General features: G+C 40.9%; 1 protein-coding gene across 1 annotated transcript; it reads left to right on the top strand.

Moving 5' to 3' along the window:
• The first annotated feature begins 660 nt into the window (after positions 1–660).
• On the top strand, positions 661–11,770 carry ncam3 (neural cell adhesion molecule 3). Its single transcript, XM_055041787.1, has 17 exons — positions 661–727; positions 4,529–4,620; positions 4,972–5,049; positions 5,154–5,351; positions 5,439–5,576; positions 6,146–6,289; positions 6,406–6,523; positions 7,372–7,526; positions 7,612–7,745; positions 8,438–8,570; positions 8,673–8,840; positions 8,946–9,065; positions 9,560–9,687; positions 9,779–9,947; positions 10,047–10,239; positions 10,330–10,458; positions 10,871–11,770. The coding sequence occupies exons 2-17, from the start codon at positions 4,545–4,547 to the stop codon at positions 10,896–10,898; spliced, it is 2,109 nt and encodes a 702-aa protein (XP_054897762.1). The 5' UTR covers positions 661–727; positions 4,529–4,544; the 3' UTR covers positions 10,899–11,770.
• The last annotated feature ends 423 nt before the right edge of the window (positions 11,771–12,193 follow it).

Consider the following 12,193-nt stretch of genomic DNA (forward strand, 5'->3'; position numbering starts at 1 on the left):
CTTTTCTGATTGTACTGGTATAAAATGGGTCCAAGAAAGAAAAGTCATTTTCTATCTCCTTTCATTTCTTATTCTGTTATATTCATGATTTTCTAGTTATTTCTTGTGGAAATGTTTATTCATTTAACAATATGCTGGTTTAAATTCTTTGTTGAGTGTTCGATTGTTTCATGTGTTGATCTCTGTGTTTTATTGTATCATTACTGTCTTTACTTCACTTTCACTGCATCCTGTTGATTAACTCATCTGGTTTATGTGTCACTAATCTCTTCTTTAGCCATTATAAACCAGTTAGTTAAAGCTTTAATCTGCTCTCCTGTTTGTTATTCTGGTTTCTGAAATAATCTTTTTGTATCTTTTGCAGAGTTTTTTTTTTGTTTGTTTGTTTTACTTGTGCTCTTTCACCTTCCTGACTCAGATCTGCACTTTGTTCCACACACACACAGCACCAAATAAGGCATTTTTTGGGATATTTAAGTTTGCCACATTTCTATTGTGAATGATCACTTAAATTTGATTATATATGTTTTATTTGACATGTATGCTTTGGCACTACTCATAAGATTAAGTGTGTTTTAATCTGATCTACATGCTGTTTTCTTTATTCTGCATATTTTGTCTTCTTGACTTCAGATCCAACTCCTAGGACCTAAAGCGCTCTTGGAAAGCACAGTGCGTGTTCTTTACACACAGGAAGAGCAGAGCAGCAGGCAGGAAACTCCTACAGGTAATATTTATTGAAGATGCGTGGCTCTCGAGGGGTCAGGCAAAACGCCGACCACAATGGCCACACGCAACGACCGTGACGCGATGCGCAGCGGGCGAACAATCCGCAGAGTCTGTTTATTGGTTATTTATGTGACAACAATGGTTGGCGTAAACAGGTCTTGACGACCTCTGGGCCGTCTCTCTTACAGCGGCTTGTCTGTGAGTAAATATCGGCAGGATAAATATAGCGCAAGCCGCCATACGCCACCACATTTACAGAACAGACGGGACAGGAAGTGTCCCTTTTGTGGAAAGCTGGACAGTTGTTATTTTTGTAACAGTGATTATACAGACTGACGGCTCAAAACACACGGCTACGTGTGACAAACAGCAAATCGTACCTTTTGAGTACAGATTGCTCCTGTGTTGCTGGGTAGTCCAAATAGATATGATCCTCGATAAACTGTAATGCTGGACATACCATGAAGAACAACTCAACTTTAGTCTGTGCTGGGAAATGTATGTTATACATTACCTGATAGAAGTGAGAAAAAAAATTGCCACTTCCTTTAAGTGATCTACCTCACAACGCTCGGATGTAACGAGACTGTTAAGAATTGGACAATTGAAAATGGGCCAATAATCTAACATAACCTGGAATGCTAAGCAATTAACACAACATTTAGGATGAAATGTCAGATTTTTGTCTTTTGATTCTGTGAAGCCTCCGAATGCAAATGTTTTTAGTTCCAAAAGGTGGATTGAATCTTGCAGAAAAGGATCTATTACTGATTCAGCGACAAAACGTCTCACAGTTAGCTCCTGCAGTAAGTTGATCTTCATGAAGCTATCTGCATAATTTACAATATTTTCACTTTTGCAGTCAAGATAGCTTTGTTAGAATTAGTATTCCTTTCTATGTAGGTCGGGAAAGTACGTATCGCTCACAAAAATGTTGTTCAATAACTTCAGATTTGTTTCAATGAACTTCAAGCTGCACTTAGTGTGGAGAGACGCTTGTGGAACCACACACACACACACACACGCACACACACACCCCCACACACGCACACACACCCCCCCCACACACACACACACACACACACACACACACACACACACACACAGGCCTGTTTTGGTCACTGTGTGGAGACCGCGGGTGTGTCTTATCCACTCACCAGAGTCTCTCTGTCTCTCACTCCTTCCTGCCTGTCTCGTCCTCATGTCTTCAGCTGACCCATCATTGTTTCGGTCAGCCGGTGTGTTTAGCGTGTTCTCATTCACAAAGTATATGAAGAATGTGTATTATGTGCTTATATTTTATACTCTCTGTGCCTGTTATTGTTGCTTAAACAAATGTTTCTGTTCATTTTATCTGTATGTCTCTAAATAGCAGCAAGTCTTCTAAACTATGCTTCCTAACAGGAAGGGAATGTTTAATTCATTCTGATAATTAAATCAGTTTAGGCAGATAAAAATCAATGTGAGAAGACACATTGAACCAAAGATGTTGAGATAAGCGCCTTTTTTTTAACAACAGAACTTGGGGCCTCGAAACATTGACATTTTTTTTCTCGAAGCGCTGCGTATTTAGGCACAAAGAACAAAAACGCAGCAAAGGCCAGTGGTATCTTTACGATTTCTTATTCTTTTCCTCCTTAAAACACAAATTGGGGGCTTAAACATATTCAAAAACTTCTGCCAAAATGATCCCCTGTGTGAAATGAAATGTGGAATCAAAACTGGGTGGGGCCAAACTGCTCAAGAGCGCCTCCTAATGACAGACAGGACAAACTAGAGATTTGAAACTTGCTATGTAGATACACACGCCCCTCCCCAAACCAAGAGGTATGTTCTGAAATGTACAGGGATGCTGCAGCTTTGGGTCAAAGGGTAAAGTTTGACCATTTTTGCTGTTTACACTCCTTGAACCTTAACAAACTCCTCCTAGGGATTTTGAGCTATCGGCTTCATCTTCGGTCAGCATGTTGGTAAGGGAGGAGGGATGAAAAGTTATCAAAATCTTGAGTTTTTGAGCATGTTCAGGTGGCCAAGTAGCAAACTTATCATTCTTGCCAGAGCCAACAGAACACAATAATTTTTACACAGCTTGAAAAATCTTTCAAATCGTCACTTCACAGTCACGCATTGGTCTGTCACATTAAATCCCAATTAAATAAGTTGAAATTACTCGATCCATTGTGATAAATAAATAAAAAAAAAGAGTGTGAATAATTTTTCCAGACACAGTGTGTGTGTTTGCTCATTGCAAGGCTTCTGACCCGTTTGGAAAAACGAAATCCTACGAATAAGATGCAGAGCTTCGGTCAGCGTGTGCCCACCCTCGTTAATCGTCCTTATTATGAGCACACTCCAATCTAATGAGCCATAATAACACCTCCTGATAACGCCGTGATAGGTGGCCTCTTTGGACTTGCCAAACCTTTGATTGGCTGCCTGAACGGTGGTGTGCAGATACTGATAGGCCATCAGAGGGAGGGCGGGCTGGGCCGCTGGCCAGTGGAAGTGATATGACCCAGAGGAATGAAACGCACTGACAGCGGGCATTTTCCTGCCACAAAGATGAAAGACTGATGACGTACACTGTGTGAGTAAGGGTGTGTTCAGGTGTGCAAACATTGGCAGAGCGACTGATTGACCTTTTTATAAGAAATATGTCTTTAGCATTAAAGGTCAACATAACTCTGTCAGCAATCTTTAAAATTGGCCTCTGTGGAGCCTGGTGATGGGACCATAAGGTGGAGATTTTTTGTTGTTGTTTGGTTAGAAAGGGAAGAGCCATTCTAGTCAATGGGAAACAGGTAAAAGTATCCAATAAAAAATGAGAACAGGGGGAGATTTGTCTTAGATACAAACAACAAACCTAAACTAAACAGCAAGAGCTGTGATGGAGTGGTTTAGACCAAAACATCTTTATGTGTTAGCATGGACCAGTCAAAGCTGATATGGATATAAATAATCCTGTTTAGGATGAAGCAGCTAAAACACTTTATTTGACGGGTTGTGAATAAGATTTTGTTCAGTGTAAAGTATAAAACGAAGACATTTTTTCTGTACAATGATGTGAATTTAAACCAGAAAAAGTGCAATATTCAGATTTTGTTTTCCTCAATGTAAAACTTCTACTAAAAGGCGATCTCAGTTCTGACTGCTGCTTTTCTCAGGGGGAATCGTTGAAGTTTCCCAGCAGATTGCCAACATTTGGGAGCAATGTGGCAGTTTTGGCATATTCTCTGCGCTACACGTGTTCAAGCGGATTTTCTATCTTTTAAATGAAACAGGAAAAGATTAAAAAAAAAAAAAACATCTTTCGTCATCTCTTCTTTCCCTTGAGTGCTGCCTGCCCCTGCTTTCATCCGGAAGCCTGGGGGCGAGAAACTCAGGGAGGGACAAAAAGGGAGAAAGGAAGGGAAGAAGATGATGCCAAAAAAAAAAAGAAGCATAGAGAAAAAATGGATTTGGAAGCATATAGTCAATAGGGAAAAATAAAAACAAAAAAAAAAAGATGTAGGAATGAAACGAGTGAGAGATGACGTCGTGCTTCATGAATGAGAATCAGAAATTTGGGTTGTAAGAGAGGATGAGAGACCGGAGCATGCTTTCTACTTGCCCCCTCCTATCCCCATTTCCTCCCTTCTCATCTGCCCCAGTGCCCCTATATAACCTCTGACACAGACCATGCCTCAGTCAAAGTTGTGTCAGCAGCACAGGAAGCTGCAGCTATCTCTCTGCCTTTGCGGTACCAATATTTGAGCTTCACCTGTGTGAGGAACAAACTGCAGCTGGTTTTTATATCCAGTTGGAGTTCTGGGCTGATGAGCTTCCACCGGGAGGAGATGCTGAACCAATTAGCCGTCATCTTGCTGCTCTTGCCGCTGGTGCACAGCACAGGTAAGAAACATACGTATCACTGACTGTGGCTTCAGTACCACCTTTTCTGTGGTGTTAATGGGTTTTGGCATGAAACAGACCTCTAAAAAACTGTTTAGATGGATGAGGGGGTCATATATGTTAGCAGAAAATAATTCAGGATACATCCAATAATTAATCACACGGCGGTGAATGATAAGACTGCTAAATGCACCAGACGGATGCTATTCTAGATAAGCTGAACGTTTCACTCATTAAGTCAGGATTTTACTCGTTTTAAGTAAATTTGTGTGATGAAAAAAAAAAGAACTAAGTTCAGTTTATTTAAACCTTTACACCTAACCTACAAAACAAAGCTCTTCTTTTGTCCAGGTCAAAGTACAAAAGTGGAAATCATTTTAAGTAAGCAAGACTTCCAGGTCGGAGAAGAGATGTTGCTGGTATGTAAAGGTAAGCAAAATTTTATTTGACTTCCGTCTGTCCGTCCAGCCATAAAGCTCATGATCCATTTCTACATAGATGTTCAACCGCTCTTCCCATCCTGTCTCCTGCAGCCACAAAAGAGGGAGAAATTACATGGCATAAGGGAGGAGATGAGATTGATGATGAAGACATCGTCTCAAAGCTGGACTTCACCACCTCCAAGCTGCTCATCAAGAAAGCCAGCCTGACTGATGGGGGCACGTACAGCTGCACGTTTGAGTCTGATGATGGGCACCGGGTGGATGCTCAGTCAGCTATTTATGTCTACGGTACGTCGCTGTTGACGTTGTGGCATTTTGGTTGTTTAAATCCATTCAGATTGAGTATTTATCTTTACCTGTGATGGGTTTTCTCAGAGGGCCCGTCGTTCCATGGCACCACCACCTACCATGAGTTTCTAGAGGGAGCAAACGGGGTGGTGCCGTGTCTGGTGACCGGGCAGCCAGCAGTGGACATTACGTGGCTTAAAGACGGAGAACTAATCCCTTCTACACGTAAGATCTATAGAACCAGCACCTAGAAAACGTTTCACACCCCTAAAAATATTTAAAGATACTTCATGTTTGTTTTTTAGAGGATATTTGAAAATGTTATTATGGCCTTAGTCATATTATAATAATAATAGTGACAATAATAGATTTTTTGTGTGGGTATTATTGTCGGTGAAGAGTGCAATTAGTTTGAAGCTGTTCACATTATGTGGGAAGTAAAAATGCGAGGGCAGTTGCAGGTTTAGCACTGAGGGTGTCAAAAACAAGAACTGGCAACTTGAAGTAAAGTGAAACTTGCTGCCATTGTTTAGTTCTTCCTTTTCCTTTTGCATCAATTGCCATTGAATGTTTCTGACTATACAATGTTATGCGTCGAAAATCCTTCCTGTCTCTCATATTATCTTAAAAATGACGTGTGCTGCATGAAGACTCACACTTCAGACTGCAGTGTGAAGCTCTGCTTTGCTTACTGGAGGAAGAGTCTGACTAACTTTGACCAGCTGCAGTAACGTGATTAGAAATAGGATGTGAATAAGCTGTTAATGTGACCTTGTTTGGCTCCTTTTCTTCAGCTGGAGTTCGTGTTCGTAAGATGCCCGACAACACGCTTCATATTGAGAAAGTGAAAAGGAGCGATGCCGGGACGTACATCTGCCAGGCCCAGATCAGAGGGAGAGCAATCTACAAGCAGCTTCCTGTTTCTGTTGTCGCCAACGGTTAGTCACTTCTTTATGCTGTCCAAAGGCATCAAGGACCACTACCAGTAACTCAGTCCTATTTCATTTTTTTTTTATTTTTGTAAATTTGTTTAACGATGTGTCTCACTCTGCAGCTCCTCCGACTGTGCACATCAGAGAAGAAGTGAAAAAAGTGATTGCTGGGCCTGAAACCAACGTGTCATTGTTGTGTTTGGTCGACGGTCTGCCAAAACCCAACATCACTTGGACTCTGTAAGCCATTTTATTATGTTATCACACACACACACACACACACACACACACACACACACACACACACACACACACACACACACACACACACACACACACACACACACATATATATATATATATATATATAGTGAAACCTTATTTTTTTTTTTTTCAAAAATCAACATCTTAAATGTACACAATGCTAGAAGCCTTGAACATTTACTGTCAGTTCTTTCACTCAAACTTCAAAAAAGATTAAAAAAATATCTTTGGCACTCTATTGACATTGGAGAAATATTGAACATTTTTAATCTTCCTCCATGTGTCCTCCCTTTGCCCCCAGTCGACTGCTGAGTGTTAAACTATTAATCCCTGAAAAAAACTTTCACTGATAGTCAGCGGAAACTGTCAGTGTGGCGTCTCTCCGCCGCTTCTAATGTGTCTCAAAGAATCATCGTTGTATATGGTCTGCAGAGTATTTAACATATTTACTCAGAAGTTTTCATTTACAAATGTAAATATTTGTGAGAAAGTCCAAATGAAGGTTGCAATTCAGACAAGGAAAGAGTATGTTTTCTGATCAGCGCCAACCTCAAAATCCAATATGGCCGCCCTGATCGCAATAGAAACGGTTTTAGACGGTTTGTACAAATTTCTGCGCTGGTCTCACTCACATTATCAAGTTAGGCTTAATTACTTATTTTAAGTTCGAACAATTGATGGGCCAAGTAAAGAAAAGGCAGTTCTTCTGCGTCATTATTTACTTCATAAACTCTCTGCCTCCCTCTGCTGCCTTTCTTGTCGCCTACAGTCACTGACTCCACACAAACAGGACTTGAAACAGTTTTTACATTTCTCATCCTAAGGCCTATCGAGTTCGATCCGTCCCGCCACCTCTTCAACTCCGACCGCAGCCAGCTCACCATCCAGTCCGTCGTCAGGGCCGACTTCGGGGAGTACGTCTGCACGGCCAAAAACAAGATCGCCGAGAGCAGCGCCACGTTCATGCTGCACGTCTTCGGTTGGTTTTCACATTTCGTCAGTCAATTTCTGCCGTTCTAACAGAGTGAACTGAAGCGAGACGATGACGCTTGTTTTACGAACAGAGTCTCCAGAGGTGTTCATCTCAGAAGATCAGCACAATGTGAATGTGGGTGAGCGTGTCTCTGTGTCCTGTAACGTGACCGGTCACCCGCAGCCTGAGCTGCACTGGATCAACAAGCAAAACGGAGAAGAACTGGTAACGATGCTCAAACAGTGACTCTTAAATCGTACACAATCAAATACAACGTTTTGAGATGCAAAGGCTGGACATGTACAAATTATTTTTGTATTTTTTTCCGCATAAACATAGTTCAGGCGAAAAATAAGCAGGAAAGAAGACGTCTTTAAAAACCTCGAAGCACAAACCTAAGCAAATATTTTGTTGAATATAATTTATTTTGTTGAAGCACTTGTTAAATTTAATTTCAGTCTTCTTCACTTCATATCGATCATCATTATAACTAATCAAATTAACCTGAGCTAAAGTTCAGCTGTCCATTTATCTTAAGCCATAGTTTGCAAAGAGGTTCCAAAGAATAGAAACTGAATCTAAACCGCTGTAACAAAGTTTTAGTTTAAGGGTATGCCCATAATCTGCCAAGCTACTCCACATTTAACTTTCCCCCCCCTCCAAACAGATGTGTTTGTTTTTCAATTCAAATGTACAGGATTATTGTCCTGTACAATTATGTTCTAACAAAACAAGTTGTTAAGCATTTACAATGGCCTCATTATTTTACATCTCAGAAACTTTTCCACTGAGTGTTTTTGCCTTCCAGGGTCTTTGTTGCTTTGCAATTTGACTCTCATGCAAAAAAGTTTTTGCCTTTTATTGTGATTCATCACCTTCAAATCCAGTATTTTTAATGTTTGAACCCTCCCCGCCAGGACTCGACTGGTCATATCCAGGCAGTGGGTGGGATGCTGGAGATTGAGGAAGTGATGCCCTCTGACGGCGGACGCTACTCCTGCATGGCTGTGGGTATTTCTGGAAATGCTTCGAGAGATGTCGTAATTCAGAGTAAGGTCTCCACTTCACTCTGGCACGTTTCCCTCTCGGTGATCAGCGTGTCTCCAGTTGACATTATCTCTGTGTTTCCCTGTCCTCCCGCTCGCCCTCCAGCCCAGCCCGGGCCGCCACATTACCTGACGGTCGCCCCGGGTCCAACATCTGTGCTCTTCACACTCAAAACTTTCCCCATCAACGGAGGAGCACCGATCAAAAGTTTTGTTCTGCAGTGGAGGAAAAGTGCAGCGGATGAGTGGGAGGAGAGCATTGTTGCAGCTTCAGGTGAAAATTGGTGCTTTTATTTAGGTTTTGTGGTTGTAGTTCATGTTTCACCTGCAGTGATCCAGCTGTCTAGATGATCCTGAACCTTCTATGTGTTTTTTGTAGATATTTTGGCTATCACCAGCCTCAAGCCGTACACCAAGTACACGGTTCATATGGCAGCCATAAATGACGTGGGACAGGGCCAGTTCTCAATGGAAAACACGGTTCGCACTGAGGGAAAACGTAAGTTTAATCTACTGCAACCAGCCATCAACTTCAATGTGCTTTCATTGGATTTTATGGGATTTCCACCAGAAATCCTCTAGACTCTGATTACCCTGACTGCAAGTCATTGTCGGAAACCGCCTAATCAGTAAATAGAGAAAAAAGAAAAAAATCATGTTACAAAGTTGGTGACTTGCTTGTAAAGTGTTTGGACATAAAAATAAAAAAAACTATGTAATGTCTCATCTTCATTTTCATCTGCCATCTCCGGTTCTTCATGTCCATCTTTCATTGAACTCATCATCATCCTAACATCTTCATGTCGTCATTCCTGCTGATTCCACTCACATCACCTCCTCACCTGCTGTCCTCCCTTTGCAGAAGGTAAAGTTCCCATGCTCTTTAGCAAAAATAAAAACCTGCAGATGAAATATATTCTAATCATATAAATCCCAAAGTTTCGAGTTAATTATTATAGGCGACAGCTGAATGGTTTCCCCTCCTGATTTTAGGTGAACCAGACAGTCCAGCTTTATCCACAAGTCAGGCAGTGGTGGAGGGAAACTCCTTCTCTGTTCCTCTTCGACAAATTGAAAATGGTGGCTCTGCTCTGCTGCACTTCAACGTCCAATACAAACAGGTGAGAGACCATGTGAGCTCAGGTCTGCCTGTGTTATTTCTGTTCTTCCTTGTCATTAATTCGCTTCTTGTGCTCCTTTTTTTTTATCCAGGATACAGAAGAGAGTGAGTGGAAAACTCTGCAGCTTCCCACCGATGCTAACTCTGTCAGCCTGAAAGACCTCGCCTTCGGCTCAGACTATCACCTGGAAGTCAGAGCCGTTAACTCTAATGGCTCCTCCATCCCTGCAACGTTCAACTTCACAATTGCAGAACAGCCTGGTGTGTTGCGTCTCTCGTTCTACATTAGATGACGCTCGTTTTAAGTTAAAGATAATAATTCAATTCATCTGGGTAATATTTTCCCTTTGTTCACCGCAGTGAGCAGCAAGATGACCAAAGGCACTGTGGTTGGCATCGTGATATTGATCTTCCTGCTGGTGTTCCTGGCAGTGGACGCCACCTGCTGCTACAGAAACCGCTGTGGTCTGCTCATGGCCATTGCAGGGAAAGTGTCCAGGTGGAAAGACCCGAGCCTCAAAAAGGTCGAGGAAGGAGAGGGGACAACTAACGGGTGAGCAGCAGTCTGGACGACGACCACCTCACAGATATTCTCTTTTGCCAAGAACCTTCTTCTAAATATCCCTGCATGTTTTGCCTGCAGAGAAGTAACTCTGAAGGGTCTCTCCAAACCCAGAAGCAGCATTCAGCAGTCAGGGGTTCAGACGCTCAGCAAAGAAGCCGGTCAACTCTCAGAGGTCACCTGCGACAAAGCTCCACTCACCAAAAACGAGTACGTTTGTTCTCCCAAACGCCAACAAGTTGCATAAGTACAGTGTGAACATTATGAAAAGTATTCATAGTCTTTCAACTTTTTTGGTATTTTTAAATTGTGTAATTTAGTGTGATTCCATTACAAAGTAAAGTGATTCCTAACTAAATTAGTTGCATTGAATTTAAAAAATAAATGCTTTTTTTTCTGTCTCTACTTAAAAACCAATCATTTTCAATCTATCACAGCAAAATCCAACAAAAATACGTTTGTGATTGTAATGTGTTTAAATACAAACAAGTTAAAGTTAAAAGAAACTTGGCACTGCAGGCCACAAAGCAGAAAAAAAATTGCAATCATTTTGCAGTTTCGGATTGTGTTTTTGCTTTTATTTTAACACGCTATTGTTTTTTTTTCCTTTTTATATCTACAGGAAATTACACCCCACTGCTAACCTGTGAGGCTTTCCAACCCACAGAAGAGAAAAACGAAAGACTATATGTTGTACAGAGATCCAGAGAAGAAGTCAGTGGATCCCAGCTGCTGTGGGAGAAGTGAAGCATGCAGGAGGAAATGGACTGATGGCGATAAAACTGAGCTCATCCTGCACTTCCTGTTGCTAGCATGGCTGTTAGCCTCAGTTTTTATACTTGTTTGTAAACAGGGTAACAGGGTAATAATGACGTCCGTGTTTTACAGGGTCATAGTTTTGTTACTGTCTAATTGCTGTAATTTCGTTTGTGAAGGAAAAACAGTGACATTTACTTGGCACAACAAATGTTCATCACTTTCACAGACAGAATTGTCGTTTTGTCATTGATAACTTCTTTATTGCTCATATTGTGTCTCTGAGTCCAGCAGGAGGCAGCAGAACGGATTAAATACTGAATTATTTAACTGTATGCCACTGAAAATGAATGTAAACAAATTCCTGATGATATTTATTATTTTCTAACGTTACATTTATAAAAGTTATTTGTTTTGTTTGGGTCCAACACCATCTTCAACCTTCTTGCCTCGATGTACTGCTGAGCACTTTTCTATAAAAACGTCTTGGAAAGTTAAACAGAACTTCAAAAGTTTTAATTAGCCGCTTACAAAATGCATGTTTTCTATCAATGCTACAATATTACTGACAAAAGATCTGTAAATCAACAGAACAGTGTTTAGCTTCTTTTTTTATTATTATTATTACTTATTCCGACAGTGTTTTTATTTTTTTATCACTGTACATTTGTTTGTGTGTCATAAACAGCTTGGTGTCCAAATGGCTCGTCATATAAATGTTTTCTGCATGTTTAGTCAAATAATATCAGAAGTGAAGAAAATATTTTCCTTTTTCTTCTTTCATTTTTAAATCAGTATTTTATCCCTCCAAACAAAATGTGTTGCGTGAAACATGGCAGTGGCAGCATGGTAATGTGGGGATCATTTTTATTCTGCTGGCCAGGAAAACCTGCAGCTGTGATCACAGCAAAAAGACTCAGCGGGGGGGCTGAATACTTTTGTTTTTTTAGATATTTACTTGTAAGATGTTTGCAAACCCCAAGTTAGTTTTCTTTTATTTTCACAGCTTTATGTCAGAGTGGCATTTAAAATAGATATACTGAAGTTACAACAGTTTCCTGCAAGGGAGTGCATGGCTCAATGCGCTGACCAGAAACAAAAGTAAGCAATCCTTTCTACAATTAGTAAAATGTGGCAGTATATGCATAATATACATAGTTGGATTGTAGCACCAGTGGTGGTGTGGATG

This window comes from Poeciliopsis prolifica, unplaced genomic scaffold (genome assembly GCF_027474105.1).
Source record: "Poeciliopsis prolifica strain line A6 unplaced genomic scaffold, Auburn_PproV2 SCAFFOLD017, whole genome shotgun sequence".
Classification (NCBI taxonomy): domain Eukaryota; kingdom Metazoa; phylum Chordata; class Actinopteri; order Cyprinodontiformes; family Poeciliidae; genus Poeciliopsis; species Poeciliopsis prolifica.